The sequence below is a fragment of the Perkinsus marinus genome (genome assembly GCF_000006405.1).
Source record: "Perkinsus marinus ATCC 50983 genomic scaffold scf_1104296944684, whole genome shotgun sequence".
NCBI classification, from domain to species: domain Eukaryota; phylum Perkinsozoa; order Perkinsida; family Perkinsidae; genus Perkinsus; species Perkinsus marinus.
The window spans coordinates 110,378-134,908 of NW_003211319.1; the positions used below are offsets into that span (position 1 = coordinate 110,378).

At 44.1% G+C, this 24,531-nt stretch overlaps 7 protein-coding genes across 7 annotated transcripts in view; 3 read left to right on the forward strand and 4 right to left on the reverse strand.

The window, feature by feature from the left end:
• Nucleotides 1-3,845: 3,845 nt before the first annotated feature.
• Nucleotides 3,846-10,847, reverse strand: Pmar_PMAR015576 (conserved hypothetical protein). Its single transcript, XM_002780028.1, has 18 exons — nt 10,736-10,847; nt 10,200-10,343; nt 10,079-10,151; nt 9,910-10,026; nt 9,552-9,628; nt 9,350-9,501; nt 9,225-9,305; nt 8,828-8,914; nt 8,723-8,780; nt 8,419-8,511; nt 8,065-8,128; nt 6,964-7,094; nt 6,304-6,462; nt 5,900-5,977; nt 5,648-5,719; nt 5,272-5,390; nt 4,888-5,070; nt 3,846-4,346 (listed from the first exon to the last, which is right to left on the reverse strand). The coding sequence occupies exons 1-18, from the start codon at nt 10,835-10,837 to the stop codon at nt 3,914-3,916; spliced, it is 2,223 nt and encodes a 740-aa protein (XP_002780074.1). The 5' UTR covers nt 10,838-10,847; the 3' UTR covers nt 3,846-3,913.
• Nucleotides 10,848-12,086: 1,239 nt separating this feature from the next.
• Nucleotides 12,087-13,283, forward strand: Pmar_PMAR015577 (hypothetical protein; the record flags this gene model as incomplete). Its single annotated transcript, XM_002780029.1, has 2 exons — nt 12,087-12,837; nt 13,267-13,283. The coding sequence occupies 2 exons, from the start codon at nt 12,087-12,089 to the stop codon at nt 13,281-13,283; spliced, it is 768 nt and encodes a 255-aa protein (XP_002780075.1).
• Nucleotides 13,284-15,201: 1,918 nt separating this feature from the next.
• Pmar_PMAR015578 (centaurin alpha, putative) lies at nt 15,202-15,522 on the reverse strand (the record flags this gene model as incomplete). The annotated part of the gene is made up of 2 exons (XM_002780030.1): nt 15,202-15,370; nt 15,418-15,522. Coding segments are annotated over 2 exons (274 nt in total), but the record flags the coding sequence as incomplete, so codon positions are not given.
• A 450-nt stretch (nt 15,523-15,972) lies between these two features.
• Pmar_PMAR015579 (hypothetical protein) lies at nt 15,973-19,185 on the forward strand (the record flags this gene model as incomplete). Its single annotated transcript, XM_002780031.1, has 11 exons — nt 15,973-16,050; nt 16,095-16,145; nt 16,197-16,277; nt 16,394-16,486; nt 16,646-16,805; nt 17,654-17,736; nt 17,782-18,038; nt 18,082-18,202; nt 18,656-18,714; nt 18,754-18,868; nt 18,917-19,185. The coding sequence occupies 11 exons, from the start codon at nt 15,973-15,975 to the stop codon at nt 18,992-18,994; spliced, it is 1,176 nt and encodes a 391-aa protein (XP_002780077.1). The 3' UTR covers nt 18,995-19,185.
• Nucleotides 19,186-20,724: 1,539 nt separating this feature from the next.
• Pmar_PMAR015580 (hypothetical protein) lies at nt 20,725-20,970 on the forward strand (the record flags this gene model as incomplete). Its single annotated transcript, XM_002780032.1, has 1 exon — nt 20,725-20,970. A coding segment is annotated over one exon (246 nt), but the record flags the coding sequence as incomplete, so codon positions are not given.
• Nucleotides 20,971-22,251: 1,281 nt separating this feature from the next.
• On the reverse strand, nt 22,252-23,511 carry Pmar_PMAR015581 (Phosphoglycerate kinase, putative; the record flags this gene model as incomplete). Its single annotated transcript, XM_002780033.1, has 1 exon — nt 22,252-23,511. The coding sequence occupies one exon, from the start codon at nt 23,509-23,511 to the stop codon at nt 22,252-22,254; it is 1,260 nt and encodes a 419-aa protein (XP_002780079.1).
• An 868-nt stretch (nt 23,512-24,379) lies between these two features.
• Nucleotides 24,380-24,531, reverse strand: part of Pmar_PMAR015582 (phosphoglycerate kinase, putative) — a gene marked incomplete at both ends in the record, with an annotated part of 533 nt that continues 381 nt past the window's right edge. The window contains one exon of the mRNA XM_002780034.1: nt 24,380-24,442. Coding sequence (XP_002780080.1) covers nt 24,380-24,442 — 63 coding nt within the window. The remainder of the gene's footprint in view (nt 24,443-24,531) is intronic.

Here is a 24,531-nt window from a genome sequence, read left to right on the forward strand (position 1 = left end):
TTGATCGAGTTGCTGCCGCTGTGAGTGATACCTGTACTGCGCAAATACACATGCGCAAAATGAAGTGAACTGCTTACCGTATTGCTCTCATCCTTCTTTTACACCTCTTCAGCTTCGCCGCATGCAGTAGTATCGTAACCATGCAGCTCAACGGCATTCCAATGCCCATCAATATAACAAATGCTACCTGTATAATGGAGTTTAACCACCCTAGTGATATGAAAAACATATTTCACAAACAGCTGTCTTTCACCGCGAATTTCACAGAGTATTACTCCACTTCACGTAAAACGGATAGAATTCCGATAATCAAACAGGAATGTCCACAACACGAGGACTTCCACCACTCACGAAAGCTTGCGCGTCTGCTGACGATACTTGAAATTCCACAGTACCTGTCGTAGAACAATCAAGGCATCTCGAGGATGCCATAAAAACTTTCTGCGTCGAAAAGCATCAAAAAAGGACTCAGTTCAATGAAAACGGTCCTTAATAACGAGCAATACAACAATCACGTTCTCCTGCTCAAAGAGCTCAGTTGAGTCACTTTTCTAAATCCGAAAGAGGACCGCAAGTAATCCTATCACTTCCACATCTCTATACACTCTCAATAGCCCCCCTAGTTCAACGCTCCTTCTCGCGAATTCTCTTCGAACACAGTCCATTAGAAAATGTCCAGAACTGATCTGAATTCTTGAAGTGTGAGAGGAGACAAATCTCCATTTTTCATACCACACTGTCATCGAATCGTCTTTCGTGTCACCACAGCTAGCTTCTACTCACCAATGAGTTTCCCACTCCTAGCCATTGAGCTTTCATAAAAGCAAAGATAGAACGTATTGCGGTAAAACTGGCGTCGTTCTTGACCAGAAACATGCTCCGAACCTAAGTGCCACTTCTAGTTTCACGACCATGAAAACCTCCCCGTTACTTTGTAGCCAAAAACGAGCTGAATCAACAGTAATCTCTGTCAGCTCATTTTCGTCTCCTGCCATGTTTGCCGGCAACGCGTATTGATCCACGAATCTGCTCAGGAAAACTTCGCCGGAAAAACACTATTCAAGAAAATACCCGTCACACCGATCAACGCCCTCCTTAAACTGCGGCACTTTTACAACTAAGCGATTCACAGTAGAGCAATTCCGACATGGAATGTCAAAACGCTCGAGCCAACCTGAATTCGAAGAGAATTGCCTCTATGCAAAGTTCTAGCAATTGCCTCCTACCTGGATTCAATACGACTCGTACAAATATTTTCCTCTTCGGCAAGAGACCTTCTAGTTTCAACACCTAGTGACACACAGAGAGCCGTCAAATTAGAGCATACTGTGAACATGTGTGGAGAAAAACCAATACAAAAATGGAATGCGACTAACGGCTACTATTCTAGCTAGTTACTAGTTACCTATACTCCTCTGTTACTATTAGTAACACTTAAATGAAACTGTTACCGCGATGCAATAACAGAAAAACAATAACAATTTCAATGCTGCAATAACAAGTGCCGACTCAGACACCTTATAGCGTTCGGCTAAGTGGTAGAATACTACAAGCAGCAGTACGGCCGAAGTCAGAATATGCTTCTAAATTACTGTATGAATATACACACATTCATACCAAGATGAGCTCCAGAGAGCTACGACTAGCATCCGCACCAACACCACCAAAACCACTCTCCGATGTCCATAAAAATAATAACACACAAACCACCAAAACAACAAATTGCATAAAGTTCAACTCACCGGTGGATCATAAAACTGCACTTCTCCCAGTGATCGCGATATCCCTGTTAGAGTTCGATTACTCTGACGTAGACAAACATACAGCGACGGGGTCCCTCGGAAACCACCGGTCAGCTCAGGTGAGCGATCCAACGCGAAATACTAACAACAAATAGTTACCACTGTAAGTAACAGATATATACATAGACTCACATAATGTGATGAGGAATTATCAGCTTTTATTGACTCATGTATACACACTCCACAAGTTTCTGTATCAACTGCTCGGCTACATGCCACGTTTGGGGCCTCACTAGCACTCTGTGCTACAGCTAAATGCACGCAGGCTTCGGAACACTTTTGGGGACCGATCAAGGACTCGGATATCTGACAATGTAAGGAATTATGGTAATCGTGGTTAATACAGTAGTTACACAGTTAATACATCATGCTTAACCATAGTAATCGTGGTTAATACAGTAGTTACACAGTTAATACATCATGCTTAACCATAGTAATCGTGGTTAATACAGTAGTTACACAGTTAATACATCATGCTTAACCATAGTAATCGTGGTTAATACAGTAGTTACACAGTTAATACATCATGCTTAACCATAGTAATCGTGGTTAATACAGTAGTTACACAGTTAATACATCATGCTTAACCATAGTAATCGTGGTTAATACAGTAGTTACACAGTTAATACATCATGCTTAACCATAGTAATCGTGGTTAATACAGTAGTTACACAGTTAATACATCATGCTTAACCATAGTAATCGTGGTTAATACAGTAGTTACACAGTTAATACATCATGCTTAACCATAGTAATCGTGGTTAATACAGTAGTTACACAGTTAATACATCATGCTTAACCATAGTAATCGTGGTTAATACAGTAGTTACACAGTTAATACATCATGCTTAACCATAGTAATCGTGGTTAATACAGTAGTTACACAGTTAATACATCATGCTTAACCATAGTAATCGTGGTTAATACAGTAGTTACACAGTTAATACATCATGCTGAACCATAGTAATCGTGGTTAATACAGTAGTTACACAGTTAATACATCATGCTTAACCATAGTAATCGTGGTTAATACAGTAGTTACACAGTTAATACATCATGCTTAACCATAGTAATCGTGGTTAATACAGTAGTTACACAGTTAATACATCATGCTTAACCATAGTAATCGTGGTTAATACAGTAGTTACACAGTTAATACATCATGCTGAACCATAGTAATCGTGGTTAATACAGTAGTTACACAGTTAATACATCATGCTTAACCATAGTAATCGTGGTTAATACAGTAGTTACACAGTTAATACATCATGCTGAACCATAGTAATCGTGGTTAATACAGTAGTTACACAGTTAATACATCATGCTGAACCATAGTAATCGTGGTTAATACAGTAGTTACACAGTTAATACATCATGCTGAACCATAGTAATCGTGGTTAATACAGTAGTTACACAGTTAATACATCATGCTTAACCATAGTAATCGTGGTTAATACAGTAGTTACACAGTTAATACATCATGCTGAACCATAGTAATCGTGGTTAATACAGTAGTTACACAGTTAATACATCATGCTGAACCAATCATCTATCATGTAGCAACCTATAACGTTTTCCCACATGGCTAGGGATCGATTTATCAATAAATCTTCCATATAAATCCATCACATTAGAAACACACACCACGCGGTTTCCCTTACCCCAAGTGTGATATTCCCCACAAGTTTATCAGAGAACTTCTGGTAGACTACAGGAACGGGGAACTCCAGCAAACCGTCAATTCCGACGATGCTCGCGAAAACCACTGCTACCACAAACCGCCACCGAACCATTCAAATGCGGAGGAGTAAGAACTATAATCGATCGAATCTCCAATATTATAAAATTTTGCCAAAATTTACGAAAATTTTTCTCCGGTTTCTGAACATTTCTACCCTACTTCGTATATAAACCCCTATAATTTTTCACAAGAACTCCTGACCTCAGGCGAGAAAAGCGAACATATATTCCAACACTAGTATTAGTATATTATTAGTATTATTTGTTATTAGTATTAAATAACTCAAAACCACCCGAGAAACTCGATAATACGACAGTCTACGATGGTCAATAACACAGCCTTAGCAATAATACGAAGTGTGAATACTCTCTCACAAAAGCCCAGCAAAGGGGTCTTCATCACCCAAATTTCGAACACCAAACCGCTTCGGATCAGCGCCAGTCTTCGTCCCATTAGCTGATACAAACCGAGACATGCCAGTGTCGAAATTCTGAGATATTTTCGTGGGAGCATTTTGACTATAGAGATTAGCCAAATCAATTGTAGCCAACTGAGACGATTGCTTAGGCGGAGCGAAGCAGAAATCATCCGCGCCAGAGCTGAGCAGATCGACACTGGTATTCTTAGTCGCACCACCCAACAAGTCGTTCTGTGGGATCTCTGGTGACGAACTTGATGTAAAACTGCTCGTTGAACTAGGCGGAGCGAAGTTCTCATTTTTCCGATTTTTCATCGGAGCAAACGGGAACTCATCAACTGGTCGAATCGGCTGCACAGGTGGTGGCGGCGCAGCTCGAGATGGCCTGAGTTATTCAAACGATAACTTCAATCTTGTATTAACGCTAAACAACAAATTTCCAGCGCTCTCCTAGATAAAACTACGCATATATATACCTGTGAAAATTCGAGTCTCAAAGCTTTATATACAAGTTGTGTCACTGATATGCTTCGCAATCTTTATGATATTCATACGATACCCACGCTCAGCTTGAGCGGCTCAAGTGAGTTAAATTCAACATGTTTATCAATTCCATAACTCTAAGAAATATTCCTACTCGAACCGTAATTTTGCAATTTCGAATTTAGTTCCGCAACGAGCGAGACCTAGCTACAGCACGGCAAGAAGAAGTACATGAAAAAATCCCCAAAATTTATATATTATAAATCACGAGATGCACGACCAGTGTTGGACGAACTCATATCTGCTTTCTCCAGCTCAGCTCGGAAATTTCCTCACTAATTATAGGAAATCCCATATGAATTCAGGTAGAAGTGTACAAAAACTATCAAAATTTCCTCAGCATTTTCATATTATCGCCAACACAGATATTTCCCCACACTCACCGATGCGATGATAATGATGCCCCCGAGGGCACAGCAGCCCCCATAAGAAGCGTGTCGAAGTCCACCGGCCCCGATGAACCCGCTGATGAAGTTGATTTCCGACTAGACAGTGGAGGAGGAGGCGGAGCGGAGCCGCCAAGCGCAGCAGATGCTTCCCGGCCGGCATCAGTTCGGTGTCGGTAACTGCACAAAGAGAAATCACCAACAGTGTTGAAGGAATATACCTTCCCTTTCCTCAGCTCAGCTCAGTAGTTTCTACACTTACTATGAAAGTTTACACATGAATTCAAGCATGTGTGTTTGGAAAACACCAATAATTTCATCATAATTTTTCACACATGTAGTTCACTATGTGCATATTCTCATCGGGGACCTCCACCTTACTCTTTTTCTCGCCAATTCGCAACTCTTTCAACCATACCACTAACAATTGTATTTATGCGCGACCACTGTTCGTACGATAGATTCTCATTCGCCATAAGAGGCAGCGCACACGGTAAAACCTAGGAGAACAACAAATTCATAACAATTCTAATCCTAGTATACACCCTCACGAAAAGTACAAATATTATCAAAGACTCTCGTGCGAACGAAGGTCTTCTGCATGCATATATTGGAGTTTCACCCGTTTTACGTGAAGTGGCGTAATACTGTGTGAAAACCCCACTATTCGCGGTAGTCGTGAAATATATTTTTTCGCCAATGTTTTTCACATCACTAGGGTAAAACTCCAATGATAAATCCTTCCCGGTTAACTTACCTTAGTCGCCGACAGTTTAGCGCCCAAATTTTCACTTATCTTCTCGTAAATGTCTCCTAACGCTGCTACTATCTGCAATGTGAAAAATCATACGATAAAGAAAATCAACTGATTCCATAACTCCAGTGTTCGCTTCCCTCAGCTGAGCTCAATAATTTCCTCATCAATTTAGGAATTTACATACAAATTCGGAAATTTTTATATTATCACCAACACATGTGATTGTATATTCTCCCACGCTTCATAACTCACTTGCGCAGAACCATCCGTCCCAGTAGTCTCAGTAAGCGCCTTCAACAGAACACCAACAACAGTCGTATTGTCCAGAACCTGAGGAGAACAACCGTCCCTCCTCAGTGAAGTTTTGGAATATATGTTCGCCTTCCTTGAGAATTTCCTCACTAAAATCCTAGGAAAAAATGTACAAGAATCAACAATAATTTTCATAATTTTCACATAGTCACCAACATATAGAATTGACTATCCAGAGAATATATATTTGGTTTCCTCAACTGAGCTCGTGAACTCTCTCACTACATTAAAAAAATCAACACACGAAGTGCACAAAAACCAACGATAATTTCTCACATATTTCCAACATATGTAGTTGACCATGTGCACATATTTCCACACAGTGAGAAAAATAGTAAGCTCACCGGAAGCATTTCTTGAATGCATTTTATGATCAAACATCGGATTCTGGTGGAGACACCCTCATTAGCGTCAGTCAGCATCCTCAACATTCTCGGCAACAAGACGTGCTGCAAAGTAGTATACTCGAATCGTCGTTGTAGTAGAGGCAAACGAGTAAACACCTAAAACGATTCATAATGAAATACGTAATATACCCCCAAGCGGTATAGGAACTCATCAGCATCTCCCAAATGAGCTCTCTTGCTGAGCATCCCAAGAAACCAAACCGCGCTGCTGAACATATGCAATGATTGGATACAAACTCATGTAGAACTCGAAGAAAAGGCGTTCTTATGGTATATGATTAATCGTATAACTCTAGTTATTCAAAATTAGGGGGACGGGCAGGTGGACCTTTTTCTAGTCGGCAAGAAAGACCTCTTATAATGATATTGTTATTTCAATATCTGTTCACATCCATATAAAACAATTCTCGATAAAATATAATTATATAACATTTCATACAAGTTTCAACCATTTGACATGAAGTGGCGTAATACTCCATGTTAATTCCGTGTATATTTCCGCGACCGATAACACAATCGTTTTCCACGAGTTTTTACTAGTGTTTTCCACATCGCAAATGAAACTCCATTACACCACTAACCAGAAGCACGTGTTACCTCCTGAATGATAGTATCCTCCTTCAACTCGATACACCTTAACACAAAGGGTACTAGAACCTCACTAGCGTCATTTGCTGTTATGTTGTTGATAAACAGATCAAGATTCCGGATTAGAATCGTTACACATTCTGAAATGACAATGCTAATACACCAGCAGCATCAGAATCCTAACGATACGATACGTGCCAACTTGATATGCAACTGCGTGTTAGGAATTAATGATAATGAACAATATGTCGCAATAACAACCTCGAGAGGTTACTTTTATCATATCACATGTTCAACAATGGAGTTTCACGACCCGTTTTACGTGAAGTGGCGTCGTAAAACTCGGTGAAAAATGCGATATTCGCGGTGATATGCAGTAGTCGTGAAATACGTTTTTCATATCACTAGGGTGGTGAAACTCCAATGTTAACATAGTTTATGAGAGTCTACGCATATTTCCTACATTTGCATATCAAATTCACACGCACTATAATAACATACAAAAACTCCTTTTTCCTAAACTCACCAACTGATATCTCCTTCGCGCTGAATAGTGGCTTCACTCGAGGCCATATTCTCGCCTGAAAATACTGCGGGTCGCAAACTCCTTCGTATTTCAACGCCATCAACAAACACGGTAATGTCGCCGACCACAATGCGGAGAAGGAAAGGGCGAGCTGAGAATTACCATATAACAACGACAACTACTGCTGCTGTTGCACGCATGCACAAAAGATTCTCACATCTGCAAGTGGAGGTAATATTCGTTCCCTTACAAGATGTGGACTAGCAACAAGCGGACACGTTTTATCGCTCAGCAGTCGAGGGAGTCCTGAAAAGCCATAACTACTCAACAAACTCATCCTACCAGAAGCACCCCGAAGTGATTACGATAAACCAGCACCACCACGACAAATCCACGTCAATGTTGTCTTCGCTTCGCTACATTTTTAAGAAGATAATTCAAATTTCCAGTAGTTCGTTAAAACCAATCGGAAAAAACGTTACAAAAATTCCATTTTTACACAAAAAGTTGGTAAATTATCAAAAAATTTTGGGGAAAAATGTAAGTGACTTCCAAGTGCTGTATTTCTCCCATCAGATGTTTACCTCTCAAGAATGCTATCCGAGCCGCATCGTCCTTCTCCGAAAGCGTTTCTAGGAACCTCAGGGCCTGCAATAAATTCACAAATTCGCGACAAATTTACCACCACTACAAGGGTCTGCTTATCCATCAGTTTTGAAATATACGTTCGCTTTCCTTAGCTGCAAAGCTCAAGAGTTTCTCCGCTATAGCAGTTCACATACGAGTTAAAACAAGAGTTTTCAGAAACCACCAATGATTTTCCCAAAATTTTTATATTGGCAGCGACACATGTGCACATTTTCGCATAAAAACAACTCGTGCAATAGCAACACCAACAACTATTCATCCCTCGCTGCTCGCCATCCTCCCCAGGTTACCTTTATATTAATATCATTGAAATATTCCGAGCTTAGGAATGCTTCCATCGTACACCTCCTAGTTGGCTCCAACACCGTCATCGACTGGAGTAACTAACACACACACAGAGGAGATCAAATTCGGAGAGTCTTCCTAGTATTATTAGAATCTATGCTCGCTTTCTTCACCCGAGCACAAGTTCACATACATAAAGTTTCTGTCTACTTCTACTCGAACTTAGAAACCAACAATAATTTTCCTAAATTTCCTCACTAATCATCTAGTTCAACCGAAAACCACCCCCCCCCCATCACAGTAAACTACAGTGAAAAGCAGTGCGTTGTCAATTTGATTATCTCCTTGCTTCAGCGGCAGTGCTCTCCTAACACTCAAAAGCTGCATAGTAGAGTGATGTGAAATAAGCCTTACTGAATTTCCCTTTGGTGAACAGTGGGATCAGCCCCAGGAGTGACTCGCGAGAGCAGAGGTTGACGATCCCTAGAAAAGAGCTCGTACCTGAGGAAAATATAACCTCGATAATGTGCATATAAATATGAGAAGAAAGGGTATCGGTTTATGCATGTGTTAGTGAGCAGGTCCGAAAGAGATAGAGTAAAGGACAACCAACGATAAGCTCGGAGGCTTTATCCTCTCCCAAAGAAAGGAACAACAAGCAACGAAAAAATTCGAAAAAAACAGAAAAAAACAGAAAAAACAGAAAAATAAGAAAAAAAAACAGAAAAAAGAGAAAAAACAAAGAAGCAGAAAAAATAAGAAAAAAAATTCACACACGACAGGAATTCGAATCAGCGTGGTATGTACTTACGCTATGAGGCCGAAACTAAACACGTCACTGCACTGCCCACAAGAACTGCTGTAGCCGGTGGTCATCTCAGGAGCCGCATATCTGTGGATAAAAATGCACCCCCCAGGGATCGAACCCGGGTGTACCTTATGGGAGGCTCGTTTAATACCATTCCACCAGCCATCCCTCCTATTCCTCTAAACTTCACTTGGCACGGCACCATCTTACCCGGCTCTACTGGTGATTGACTATACGCCATTCCACCCAACACCCATCGACCATTTGGAGTGATGAAGATCTGAATTATTACACTCACATGAACTAAATCATATTATAAACATCACTTACCGCACTAGGGCACAGACCAAGGTGACAAGTATTAGCATGATGAAGAAACTCTAGAGCCGACGCAACATCCAGTAAACCTGAGACCATATTCCCGGTATTGCTGATGATCGAATGACCGATACAATATATGCGCATATATTTAAAACTACATGTGTTGTTAATAATATGAAAATTCTGAAAAAAATTTCGGCAAATTCTTGTTGGTTTCTATACACTTCTACTCGAATTCATATGTAAACTTGTATAATTAACAAGGAAACTCCCGAGCTGAGCTGAGGAAAGCGAACATATATTCCTCCAACACATGATATCAGCATTGTACGTCCTGGCGTCCACGTGATTAGCCGGCTGACACTACCTGTTTGTATCTCTATCACTGACAATTGTTTCCTATCAGTTGCCAAAATGGTGCCCAGAGTTTGAGTAACACGTCTCGTAACAAACGCCATACTCTGACGATCGTCGCTCAGTGGATCTGATAAAATTACGCTCATACCACACCTCTAGAACATCATAGGAGCTCTTACCAATCACAGATAGGATATTTGGATGCCGTAGTCGCTGTAGGACGGTTGCTTCTTTATTTAACGATGATAATATCTGATGATGACATGTGCAGGGATCGAACCCGGGATCTCTCCGACCCACCCTATTCCTGTAATCCTTAGGGTACTGCTTCGTATCAAGCGTTTTCTTCTCGAATAGGAACACTGTTAGACAAGTATCATCTCCAGCCGGGCCTCCCCCCATCGGTGCTGTTACACTAGACTTTGGTCGCTTCGCGTTATACAACTGAAAATTAAAACTTTACTAGGGACACTTCCTTCCTATTGAAAACATGAATACCGGTGCAACCAAAGAAGATCGATTTACCGCAAACTGACAATAGAAATGATATATATAAACGATGATGAAAAATAATGGAGTTTCACCACCCTAGTGATATGAAAAACGCTAGTGAAAAATTTATTTCACGACTACTACATACCGCGAATGTTGGCTTTTTCCGCAGGGTATTGAGTCACTTCCCGTGAAACGAGTGAAACTGCAATATATAAATCTATGAAAATAGCAATAATATATAAATCTATGGAGTGAAACCCTATACATAGTGCTTGGAGTTTCCCACTGTCACCACTCGGAAAATTCTTAATAAATTTACGATATCTCTCTTAAACTAGTACCTTCCAACGCAGCTCATTTCCATAGCAGGCCGGGTCCTTATCTACTTGATAGGAACTTACTAGTTTGTTACTAGTGAGGTAATTCAGCACGTTGTTAAACATCTCAAAGAGATGAAAACTACGTAACCATGAAGACTACAACGCGACTCAACTTGTGAGAGAATAGGAAGCATGTGGTTGTATACATATCACTGGGAAATCAAATACATGTGTTGGTGACACTATGAAAATTCTGAAGAAATTTTGAGAAATTCTCGTTGGTTTCTGTACACTCCTACCTGAATTCGTACGTAAACTTCTATAATTAGTGGTGAAACTCCTGAGCTCAGCTGAGGAATGTGAACATATATTCCTCCACCACTGTAACCAATTTACTGCTAGAGTACACTGCTCCGTTACAAACCAGTGACAAGAGGCACAGAGCTCCCGTATAGTGCTGCAATACATAGACTGACTATACAAACCCTAAAGGTGTGGAAAACACCACAACCCGCATCAGGTTTCGAACAGTGGCGCCGTACACAGTACTCAACTGAGAGAGGATTTTAAGCAAGTTTAGTATTGTATAGGACCACCCAGTGGCTGGTATGAAACTCCATTAACAAGACATAGTACTCGCCGTTGAAGACACTCTTAATCTCCGAAATCATTGTGTGTGTCTGGAGCTGGGTTGTCGAAGTAACGCCGCAAGGGCTTATGATCAAAGGCAAGGTAGCATGAGAACCCTCACTGTGATTTGAGATCCACCTTAAGGAGCCTTTCTGGTGTAATAGGTCCGACATTAACCCAGGGTTTCAATAACTACTCTTGGTGTAGTGGAGGAGATACTATTTTGAGATGAGGTTCCTTAACTGCAACCTTGTGTAGTATACCGTTGAGAATTTGCAGACGATTTCTGATCAGTGAGGGTCAGACTAGTAGCATACCTCGGATGTGAAGGAAGCCAGATTGCCAAGATGGATGGCATAGTGGTGTAGCATCGATCTGCAATTCTGGAATTTATGAACCGCACCAGTTCGATCCGCGCACATGATGTTTTTATGTTATTTCATTACGTGCTGATATCACTCCCGCTGACAGGGAAAATTTTCGCGCGCGCCACAAAAAAATCTCATTTTTAGCACAAAAATCTTTCTTGTCCGCAACAAAAAATTCTTGCTCGCCACAAATCTCTGTGGGCGTGCAAGAAAGACACAGGGTCCCTGCCGCGAGGATAGATGGGGAATAGCTATCGCCAGTTTTCGTGGGTTTTTGGATTATCTGTTTCTTTGTCTACTTCTTCGACTGTTGAGTTGGCACAAGGCATCAATGGGGAATACAAGGATGAAGGTTATTTTGCATCGCACTTGTAATGTCTGGAGGTAAAGACCGTGAGAAATTCAAGGTCTTCATGAAAGCTATGGCGGATGTGGCCGAACGTGCGTTCGGTATAGAATCGAGTAGCGGCACTCGTGCTAACTTGGCTTTGGAGGCTAGTTCCTTGGCTACTTCTTTGTTAAACACGGAGGCGGAGGTTACGGACGCTGATGATCCTCAGCACCGTCAAATTCAGAAGAAAGGACGTACTGCTGCGGTGAAGTATCGGGTTGTTGAGGTTCTTCAATGTGATGAGTTGTCGGATGCTGAGGTCAGACTTAATGAAATCGTTGGCTCTAAGATGTGTAAGCGTAACTCGTATGTAAGGAAGAAGACGGTCGATGTCACTCGAGACTATCGCTGTGCCTTCAAGGAACGTAGAGGATACGCTTCGTGTAGTTATACCGCCCAGATATCCTGGTCATCTCGTGGTATCTACAAGATCCTACTCCCATACTCAGAACACGAGGAACACACGAGACTTGAGACTGCAACCGGCAATCAGCCCTTCTCACGGAGACCTATACCCCTTAGTCAAGAATGCAAGAGAATAATCGATGATCATGTCCTTGATGGTACTCCAGCTTGCCGCACTGAGAGAAAGCTGATCAAACTGAAGCTCATCAAGAAGCTTACACCGGCTGTGAAACAACAAATATTTAGAAGACGATACACAGTTAAAAAAGCTATGCGGGGCGAAGATCGCGTACAGTCTGGCGACACTCTATTGGAAATTGAGGAGTTCTGTAAGCAGAATAGTATCATTCCATCTGACGAGGACCAACCGTACTGTATAGGCTACTGTAATGCCTCAAGATTCGAGGCATTTTTCTCTACAAAGCGTTTAATCCAAGAAAATGGAAACACTACAATGGTAGATACTATGGTTATCGATTATACACATAAACTGAACTGGCTGGGCCTTGTTGTGGTAGTCTGTGGATGTTTACGTCCACCTTCCCGGTTCGGACTGTTAAGTATTGGCTACGTTTTGAGCGAGGACAGCACATCGGCCGAGTCGCTCTTCATTGCAGTAAGAGACGCAGCCCGGTCATTGGGTGTTCACCATCAGCCGAGGGTTCTGCTAGCCGATGGAGCAAGCAGCATCACCCGAGGATGGAGAAGAGTGAGATAGAATTCAGCTCGGGACATTTCTCTGTATTCTTTTTCCTCAGGCTCATGGCCCAACTAGACCACGAGGACTCATCAAGATGGGCGCGACATTGGAATGGCCAAGCGAGGATCCCGCGGAGGTCTCGAGAACTATTCGCCTAGTGTGCTTTGTACACATGTTGAGAGCTGTGGATAAGCGGGCGCGTTCGGACATCACAGCATCAGCCGTGGGAAGCGATTCCGAGGCAACGGATCTTCGCTCGCAGCTGCGAGCTGATCTGCGAATCCTCCAGCAAGCACCTACACATAACATGTTTGCCGTGGCATCCCAGATGATGGTATCATACTGGCGTACGCGATTCCCATCGCTTATGAGCTACTTCGTCAAGCAGTGGCTCGTAAAGCGAGGGTGTTGGAGCCAAGCCGTCTATGGCTTGCGAAAGGATTTAGCTAAACATAATAATTCTCTGGAAGGAGTAAATTCCGGCCTCAAACGTGGTATGTAGTACAGCGGTTGCTTCTCTGTATACATGGGAGCAATCCACCTTATGTCTCCATTTTTCAGGTAAAATAATTGCGGGAACCCGACCGTCACAGTTGATCCACGATATCATCGATACATGCCGTGATTTTTCATATTCTACTGATGATGACACCGCTTACGATGGCGCTCCGTCTCGAGCACAATTGCTCGCTGCGTCAAGATGGATAAACTCTAAAAGCTCTAAACATATCTTCACTGATCGTGATGGGGAAAACTATTATATCCCGAGTGATTTCCTTATCGAGCTCGTAGGAGGAGGAGATCGATTAGATCAGCTCGTCAGTGCTTTCCACGAAAAGTGGATAAGATGCTCCCAGGATAGTGCAGTATGGGGAAACTGGGAGTCCTACAAAAGAGCAATGAAACAAATCCGGGTCGTTTCACGTACAGAGAACGGTTATCCCTGTACGTGTTTCGACTCAAGATTCGGCAATTGTCGACATAGTGTCGGAATTCGCTTACTCGAGAACACCTTAGAAGAAAGCTTGGAGAAAGTCCAGCAATTAGGATCTGCTCCCGCTGGTCGACCCAAGTGAATGACCTTCTCTTTGTGGAGCGTATCTACCGCTTTTCTGCTCTCAGATTCACAACCAGCACAGCACTCGAAGTGGATAAAGACTACAATCGACGCCGTCGCGCCCTCGTGGATATGGTTCGCGCTACGGCTGGCCCCCGTAAACGACAACTTCCAGCAGGAGCACGAGTAATCGCCCCCTTTTATGATGACATGTCGGAGAGCTTACTACCTGAGGATTCTCTAGCTGTCGAGCCGGATTCCAGTGGAGATGAAGCCAGTAAGTTTTCGTTCATCATGGACGGCTCATGCACAAAATGAGGATACATACATTTTTACCACAAATTCAGGTTTCGATAGAGTACATGATCGTACGGTGCTGGACGATTCAGCTAGTAGCTGGTGCAGTGAATCGGATGATGATTCTGATTCGTCCGATTCGGAAGCAGTTTCAGACGGGGAACCTTGTGCGCATAATGATGCCATCCTTCAACAGAGCTTCGAAGGTAAGACCATGTGCAGAGGGGACCCGGGCGATCACTTTATTCAGGAGTGGATGGCGATCATGGCACGGAGCATAATGGTAGATTTCCTTCTTTATCATCCCTAATGTTGCCTATATAGGCTTGGATTCATCCGCTGGATTCTTCATTCACGATGCCGGATCTCAAGAGAGGTCTGCTATAATGGGGGACACGGAAATCACAGGCACACCTCGAGCTGAATGTGGAATGATGCAGTCACTTGATGTATCGCCAATCGAGCCTGTGACAAACCATTCACCTTGGTCCGGTTCGCAGAGCCTATTAGAGGTAGCAGAGAATCTTCCATGTCGTTGACAACGACTCAATGTATTAAGGCAGATCTATCAGGCGTTACGGAGTTCCCCGTTTACCGCGCCTCTGTCGTATAAGATGGAGAAGCGCGCGAAACTTCGACGGTGAAAGATTCAGGCCGCCAATTACGTACGTGTTCTGCCATGAATCCAAAACTAGGCTCTGGACTATGGATACATTGACTCCGAGACGGTTATGGAAACTGCCGCAATCGCGGCAAAGGAAGACGCCCAAGTTGACGCTTGCCCAGCGGGGGCTGTCCCGGCCGCAATCTACTCTCACAAAAACATCAAGCCCGACACACACAATGCTCTTCTACCAGCGCAATGTCGATTTCCTGGCCTTGCCAGTAACTCATCGAGCTCCGGAAGACAACTGGCGCGATGGGGTTCCGCACTACTCGATGACATTTTAGGAGAAAAGCCTAGCTCAACCTACTGGAAGCGAGCTCTATGGGATAGCATAACTTGATCATAACTGGAAAATCTTCATTCTTCACTCTGCCGCGAGGAGTGACAGGCCCCATGCCCATTGACTCGCGTCGTATTATGCGTATGAGAAGCGATTATGAGATTTCGGAATCTGTAAACTGAATGGCCTTAGGTAGGGAGCCTTTCCATGTCTCAGAGTTAAACTCGAATCGAAATTACTCTGGGATCAACTTTCATGGAGTTATTCACTTGAACCCAAGTGACTGTGGTCGTCGATATGTGGTATGGGAAGTGTTTCTCTTTAGTGTCGTAAAGGCTCTTCCACTATAATACAATGTATGGTAACAACAACGCATATGCTCATCCACAACAACAACAACAAGAAAGGCTTCCCATCGGATCTTGTTCGCATCGCAACATGTCCCCCCCAACCAGGCACCCCCATGTCCCAGCCTGGTACCCCTGTACCATACTACCAAACTTTATATCATCATCCGGGCACACCACAGATGACCCCACAGGTAGTTTAGAGGAATAGGGGGGAGTAAGTGAAGTTTAATTTCAGTCACCCGCCAGCTCGGTGCGTTCAGTAGGAAGCTTCGCTCCTATAGGCTATGTAAGTTTGCCGAGGAGTGGTATGTAAAAACTGTTTGTGGTCCCTTCTCAGCCACAGGCTTATGCGGCGCCGATACAGTCACCAGTCTACACTGGAGTGGGAGCGCCTTATGCATCACCTCTTTCACAATCTGTAGGGTATACAACACGACGACTCGATTATATACATACTGTCATCACTCTTGCTTTCTTATTGTGAACCTGTTATGAAATATATTATGTTCTACGTGTTATTATGGATGTGTTCAGGTCCCTCAGCAACAAGGATCTATGGGGGAGTATGCTCCTCCAGTTTACCAGCTACCATATGGCGCGATACCCCCGCAACAACAGCAGGCATATGTAATACAGGGGGCTGTATTATGATGGCTTACAAGGCTTCAAACGAGTCTAACTGGAGGCTAACAGGGGAGGGCCTATGGGATGTTTATCGTCTATGGACTCATATTGGAGTGCTACTCGTTATATAGTAGTATCATATTCTTGTTGTTGTCATTATAGCGTTACCCGTCCCCATCACCCGTAGCAGCCGCGGCAGCCTACTATGGTGGTGCCTATCATCCTGGTATGATACGTAGTGGAGGAGGAGGATCACCAACCAACAGTATACGCTCATTATCATCTGATGGAAGGGGAATGCCGCAGTCACCGATGAATATGGGTGATAATGGGGTTAGTTATTTTACCGCGCTTTTTTCAGCTGAGCTTTTTCAGCAGACTTACTACTGCAGGAGTTAACATACCAATTCGGGTAGAAATGTATAGCCACCAAAAGGAACTTTTTAAAATTTCCTCAATTTTTATATTGTTACCATGCAGATGCAATCACCGATGAAAATGGGTGATTTTAGCACGTAGACTTTGATAAAGAGGAGTTATACCCGCCTCACGTGAAGTGGCGTAAAACTCTGTGAAAAGGTGATATGCAATAGTCGTGAAATATATTTTTCACTAGTGTTTTTCATATCACTAGGGTGGTGGAACTCCATTATTTTGTAACACATGTTTGCTTTTTCCTGCTATTCCTAGCGCTTTTTTTCATATTGTTCAGGACCTTTTTACGGGAAAATTCTTCTTGAAAATACTAAGATGGACTGAATTTTCCGCGAGAAACACTTGAGAATTTTGGATTTTAGAAATTCGATATGGGAAACTTTTTTTAAAACTCCGAAACTGGTTTTCACCGGAAAGTTTTTAAAGTGGGACCGTTCCCTATTCTCACTATTGGTCCAACACATGCATCAGTTTTATATCATAAAATGGCATGGTATGAAGCTAAAAATCTAATAGTACAGTATTATCGCGTGATGGATAGCGCACGGGAGAAGGTTGTTTCTATCGAGTTGTATTGGAGTTTAGCGGGTTTAACGTGAAGTGGTGTAAAACTCCATGTATATAGGTTTTCATTCCCGATAACACGATTGTTTTCTGCAGGGTGAAATGTGTTTTTCATATCACGGCATGTGAATGCGTAGAATTTTGGTGGGAAGGGACTTCGTCGTGTGTCAGGAGCACCAATGGTCCTTCAAAGAGATCCGTCTGGGAATATGATATTACCACCGGTCGGGTATTTCGTAAGGGACGCGGAAAACGTGATAAGAATGGTGGAAGTTATGGTATGGGAAAATTAATTTCAGGTTGATCCTGATAATCTATGTTACGCTGACATCCGTCACAACAAGCCGGAGCCATCTGGCACTGGGGACAGCCTAGGATCGGCAGCGTCTACGTATAGGAGTCCACCTGAAAGACGATTCCAATCTGGCTATGCTAATGCAGAGCACCAGCAACGTGGAGAAGGACCGAGCCGTCATCATCACCATCGTAAACATGTTCACCAAACGACGATTCAACAAGAGCAGCAGGGGCACGAAGAGAGCGGAAACACTTTAAGGTGAGCTGGGGTATCTTTCATAGTGCGTAACATGTTTGGTCAGAACACTGTTACAAGAGCTGGATGAGGAGGATGAGAATTGCATATTTATTGTACGACGCATACACAAGTTTGGCTTCAAGTCGCCGGTGTTTTTACGAGAATATTTCGAAGAATATGGACAGGTGAGAGTTCTCAGGGTTGGTTTTATCATTGGAGTTTCATCTGTGATATGAAAAAACAGTAGTGGAAAAGTCGGGTTTTTCACAGAGTATTGCGGCGCCACTTCACGTGAAACTACATGAGCTCGGTATGGTATCGGTTTTAGTATATTTAGGAATTAAACTCTTTTTATGCTGTGGTAACTTCGAGGTTGTGGGGTAGTAATATCCAGATCAACTGAGACTTAATTCCATCGTAGGAAAATATGTACATACTCAACCACAAATGTTAGTTAATTCTCGGAATTCTTACATTTTCACCGTAATTCATTTGTAAACTTGTATAGTTAGTGAGGAAACGCTCGAGCTCAGCTGAGGAATGCGAACGTATATTCCTACTCCAACACTGCTGAGTTCGGTTGTTATAGTATCATTTTAGTTGGGTTGACGCATGATATGAAATTGTTATCAATTTAGGTTTGTAAGGTGCTGGTGGCGCATTCAAGGCAATTGCAATCCGGACCGCACGATACGACGTAAGCCTTTGAAAGATTCGTTTTAATAGTTGTTTGCAGGAGAACCCGATCGCGGCCAGCCTCTCTTGGTTTCGTTCTTATGGGCGACTCTGAATCGGTTCAGCGAATTCTGGCTGACGGTCCTACGCATAAGATAGCTGATGTTGAAATTACGGTAGGCTTGTGTGGTTGGCAAGTTGTCATACCACTCCCTTTCGAACAGGTCCATCATTTTGAGAATAGACACCCTGAGAAAGATTCACAAGCGGAGTCCAGTCAAGACCAACAGCATTCACAATGATTCCTATTCTTCTCTATTTTTATTTCGTCGCTGCAAGTCGGATCGTTACGTTATCGAGCAATCAAGACGCTAATATGTATACTAGGGTGACCTCCAGCCGCGATTGCCAATAATAGAATTTACCGATACCTTGTACGTGTACGGTAAATGATTGACTTCAATCTGCAAAACTACGATGAGCATAATTTTAAGAATTATAGCATTTTTAAGCCTTCTACTGTTGTTGGAGCGTTGTCGAGTTGGAGTAGATGTTATGAGCGTGTTCTCATACCGACAAGGGTTAATGCTCAAGGACGTAGCAGCTATTGATGCAAAAATAATAGCAATCGTAGAGTACTCTTTGTAACTTCACTGTAAAAAGAGGACCAACACGACTGAGACTGGTCAGCGCACAAGCAGAAGGTAGAAAGAAACGGTACGAGAACACCGAATTGATGATGTCCACCACTAATCGGACTCAGGGGAGATAAGAACAGTTGGCCGTATGTGCCAGTGGGGGAGGCCGTCGACGCAGGTGGTCTCTCCATCTCTCACCTAGAAAGTTAAAGGGTGAGGGCTCAACACGAGTGCAGGGGTGAAATGATGATACCAACCATCTGGTAAATCACAACAATACTGAAACAGTATAACTTTATGACTGATTGGAACAGTTATTCCCGTTTCATAATCTGAGAGGTTGATGGGCGGGTCATACACATGTTCTAAGCACTCAGCACAACAGTACTGGTCACCAGCTCCTTGCGATGAGCACAACGGTGACGTGGCTTACCTTGCACGCACGCACCTATTCGATTCACGTAGCCCGACGACGCGTGAGGGAACACAAAATGGGCGAACTCGTATGATTGATCCACTCGCAGTGAGCACCATCTATCGTCCTTCTTGTCAGGAGAGCATGAGAGCTCGTAAGGTTAGCGTAGCGATATACTTCATGGGATAAATGACTCGGAGGAAGCATACGATATCATGCTCATGTGTTGTTGTTTGATGAAACGGCAAATGTCTTGGAGGGCACGAAGTGCTAGGAGGTGCAAATCCCGAGCTAGGAGCGCGCGCCCGAGATGTACGATTGTTCCCTAATTGATGTTGCGGTGGTTAGAAGGGTAGCGATTGTGAGACGACATAAGTCCGGTATAGTTGTTAGTCCACTTGGACCGTTGTATTTTTTTTCTTTCTTTGAGTGGGTGAGGCAGGTCCCTTGGTGAGTTGGATGATTGTGGGTCTGCTGATGGCAGAAATTATGGCTCCACTCTCCATCGGGACCTCGCGGTATCACGGATCATTTCATGGCCCAAGGGCGGGATTGTCGAGTTCGACAAGTGGGTGGGACTGCGATGAGCGAGGTGCTTTGCATCGGCGATTGAACGTTCACTCAACCGACTGATATTGTATCAAGATAGAAAAATGTATCGAATCTGAGCTAGTGAATTCGCGAGCTTTATCTTGTGCGATTCGTCTCCACGAGTTCCACAAATTATTTCACTCGTAGGGATCCCCGGTCTGATCATCCTCATATCATTTTTGGTTTGAAATTGCCTCGACCGGAATGGACTCGGACGTCCCACACAAGGTCCTTACAAGACGATTCGACACATCTATCCGAACAGTGATGCCAACAATACTCGTTCTCTCCCACGTTTCTACATGTGTGTTTTTCACTAGCTACGCCTCGATCAATATCGATTCCCATTGTTTTAGCATTCACATTACTCACTACTACTCAACTTGTCATGCTTTTCTTCCACACCAGGACAACAGCTCGTCCCTCCGAGAAGGTTCGTCATGAGACTAAGAGCGAAATGAGCGTCGGCCGTAAGATCGATATGTTGCTCGGACAGAACGGCAGGCCTTGCCGCGAGTCCTCACTGGAAGCCGTGTCTCTCGAACCCTGTTGTATCTGTCTAGAACAAGGTCCCGATTTCGTCCTGTGTTGTGGTCACTCCTTCCACCGCGAATGCCTCGAGGAGTGGCTCACTGTAAGGTCTCAACGGTTACGAGGCACCTCTTGCCCGCTGTGTCGGAACAAGTTCGAAGTGCCCAATTTGCCCGAGTTTTCTGAGAAGCCCCAAGCATCACCGGAGCTACGCCATTTGACAATGCCTATTACTATCTCCTCGACACCAAGCATATACTACTATCGTTGACTTAGTCTCTTTTCCCTGTATATTCTGTCATTCTAGACGGACCGGCCGTCGTTTTTATAACTGTTCTCCTGTAGAACCGCAAATTATCATAGATATCTCCCAGTGAGTTGCCTCGCTGTCGTTATTACAGTGTTTCCAACGAGCGTATAGCGATTCGTGAACACTAGACAGTTTACTCTTATGCGTTTGACTTCATCATCACTCTGTGGTTTGATTAACAACGGAATGGTTGCATTCTCACTGACACAATATTACTATTCTATCCCCTACCCTTGTCGGTTTCCACGAGGAGTCGAAGTAGTAGGTTGATATTCCCCCGCATTTTTTGCAGTTGCCCGGAGCATCATTGAGGCATGTACTGCTCAGTCGTCTCCTTTAGTACGGAGTACGTCTCCTAGGGTGGAGATGGGTACCTCTCAGCGGCATGCCTACCGGAAAGATCAAGCGGGATGTTGCTTTCCCCGCGCTCAGTGCATATATAGTGATAGCTTTGCTTTAACTCGTGTACTCATCAGACACATCGAGTTTACTGCCCGTTCGTACGGGCTCCTATTGGCTTCGGGTCGATGGAGCCCTAATGCGACAGTGTTTTTATTCACCCCGATGATTTTGCGTTACCGAAAGTGCCTCAATTTAGCTGTCTTTACGACTCAGGGTGAAAGGCTATTTACTAGTGGGTGCGCCCGAGTATGATAGATTTCTGTCGGTGGGGCAGTTATGCCACTCGAAGATTTACCTCAGGATAATCAATTTATCTCGACGAAGCTATTCAACCCAACGACATGCCTCAGTACATCGGAGTGGGGCAGCTATGCCACTCAGAGATGGTCTAATTATGGCATTTAGACCACAAATAATTTCGTGGAAATCGGAATTACTTTGGATGGCTAACGAAGGTAGCCCTCATATTGTCCTATAAGTGACTGTATTGAGGCACACATTCAAGTGGCATAGCTGCCCCAATATTTGGTGAGTACATTACCCGAATCACTCCAACAACTCAATACGTATTACACTTTGAACGGCATTTCACCAAAAAACTGTATGTGGAAGTAACAGAGTCGCAATCCGCGACAACTTCTGTGCTGCTGCTATATCGTAAACAATAGAGACTTAGTTCTTACCGCTAAGAGCAACAACACCAGGAAGCTCCTTACCCTCGAGCAACTCAAGAGAGGCTCCGCCGCCAGTGCTGACATGAGAGATCTTAGAAGCCTTGCCGGCCTGCTCAACCATAGCGGCAGTATCACCACCTCCGATGATAGAGATTGCACCCTCCTTGGTGGCCTCGCAAACAGCATCCAAAACGGCGAGAGAACCAGTGGCGAATTTGGGGAACTCGAAGACGCCCTGGGGACCGTTCCAAACGATGGTCTTGGCCTTCTTGACCATTTCAATGCTGCGCTTGGTGGACTCCGGACCGACATCGAGACCCATCCACTTATCATCGATACCTTCCTCTTGAGTGCACACCTTAGTGTTAGCATCATTAGAGAAGGCATCAGCACAGAGCCAATCAGTGGGGAGAAGGATCTCAACACCCTTAGCCTTGGCCTTCTCCATCAACTCAGGGACGATCTTGGCACCTTCAGCGTCGTACAAGGAGCCACCGATTCTGGTACCGTAGAGGGTCTTGGCGAAAGTGAAGGCCATGCCACCACCAATAATCATAAGATCGACCTTGTCGAGCATGTTGTTGATGAGCTGGATCTTATCAGCGACCTTGGCACCACCGAGAATGCTGAGAACGGGACGAGCAGGGTTCTCAAGAGCCTTGCCGAAGTACTCGAGCTCCTTGGCCATCAACAGACCGGCAACACGGACGGGCAGCTGAACGCCGACCATGGAGGAATGAGCCCGATGGGCAGTTCCGAAGGCGTCGTTCACGAACACGTCACCGAGCTTAGTGAGATCAGCTCTGAAGGCGGCAACATCCTCAGCAGCAGCCTTGACCTTCTCGCCGTTAGCATTGACACCCTTGCCCTCCTCCTCAATGTGGAATCGGAGGTTCTCGAGAAGAATGATACTTCCCTGAGCAGGGGCGGCACATGCCTTGATAGCGACATCACCAACACAGTCGGGGACGAAGGTAACCTCGTGCTCCAATAGACCGGCGAGAACAGGGACAACAGGGGCGAGAGAGAACTCCTCCTTTCTCTGACCTTGGGGCCTGCCCAAATGACTCATAAGGACGATGCTCTGGGCACCCATTTCCATGACGCGCTTGATGGTTGGGATGGTCTTGACAATACGGGTCTTGTCAGCAACACGACCCTCCTTGATGGGGACGTTGAAGTCAACGCGCATGAGGACTCTCTTGCCCTTGATCTCCTCCTCAGAGATGTTGTTCAAAGTGAGCTTGGAAGAAAGCATGATAACAATAACTTGTGAATGAGAAATCAGACTAACTGATATTGTATCAAGATAAAAAAATGTATCGAATTTGAGCATTAGCGAATTAATGAATTAGCGAGCTTTATCTTGTGCGATTCGTCCCCGCGAGTTCCACAAATTACTTCACTCATAGGGATCCCTGGTTTGATCATCCTCATATCATCTTTCTTTTGGAATAGCCTCGACCGGAACAGACTCGGACGTCCCACACAAAATCGTTACAAGACGATTCGACACAGCTATCCGAACAGTGATGCCAACAATACTCGTTCTCTCCCGCGTTACTATTGAACATGTGTGTTGTTCACTAGCTACGCCTCGATCAATATCGATTCCCGTTGTTGTAGCATTCACATTACTCACTACTACTCAACTCGTCATGCTTTTCTTCCACACCAGAACAACAGCTCGTCCCTCCGAGAAGGTTCGTCATGAGACTAAGAGCGAAATGAGCGTCGGCCGTAAGATCGATATGTTGCTCGGACAGAACGGCAGGCCTTGCCGCGAGTCCTCACTCGAAGCCGTGTCTCTCGAGCCCTGTTGTATCTGTCTAGAACAAGGTCCCGATTTCGTCTTGTGTTGTGGTCACTCCTTCCACCGCGAGTGCCTCGAGGAGTGGCTCACTGTAAGGTCTCAACGATTACGAGGCACCTCTTGCCCGCTGTGTCGGAACAAGTTCGAAGTGTCCAATTTGCCCGAGTTTTCTGAGAAGCCCCAAGCATCACCGGAGCTACGCCATTCGACAATGCCTATTACTATCTCCTCGACACCAAGCATATACTACTATCGTTGACTTAGTCTCTTTTCCCTGTATATTTTGTCATTCTAGACGGACCGGCCGTCGTCATTATAACTGTTCTCCTGTAGGACCGCGAATTATCATAGATATCTCCCAGCGAGTCTCGCCCCGCTGCCGTTATCACAATGTATTACAGTGTTTCTAACGAGCGTATAGCGGTTCGTGAACACTAGACTGGTTACTCTTATGCGTTTGACTTC

Excerpts from the sequence above, each read along its gene's own strand:
- Pmar_PMAR015576 (XM_002780028.1), bottom strand. The coding sequence starts at position 10,837 with ATGTTTAACAACGTGCTGAATTACCTCACTAGTAACAAACTAGTAAGT. Across the intron at positions 10,027-10,078 it reads AAATATCCTATCTGTGATTG|ATCCACTGAGCGACGATCGT; the intron begins GTAAGAGCTCCT and ends TAATTTTATCAG. Across the intron at positions 8,512-8,722 it reads ACAACGCACTGCTTTTCACT|TTACTCCAGTCGATGACGGT; the intron begins GTAGTTTACTGT and ends TGTGTGTGTTAG.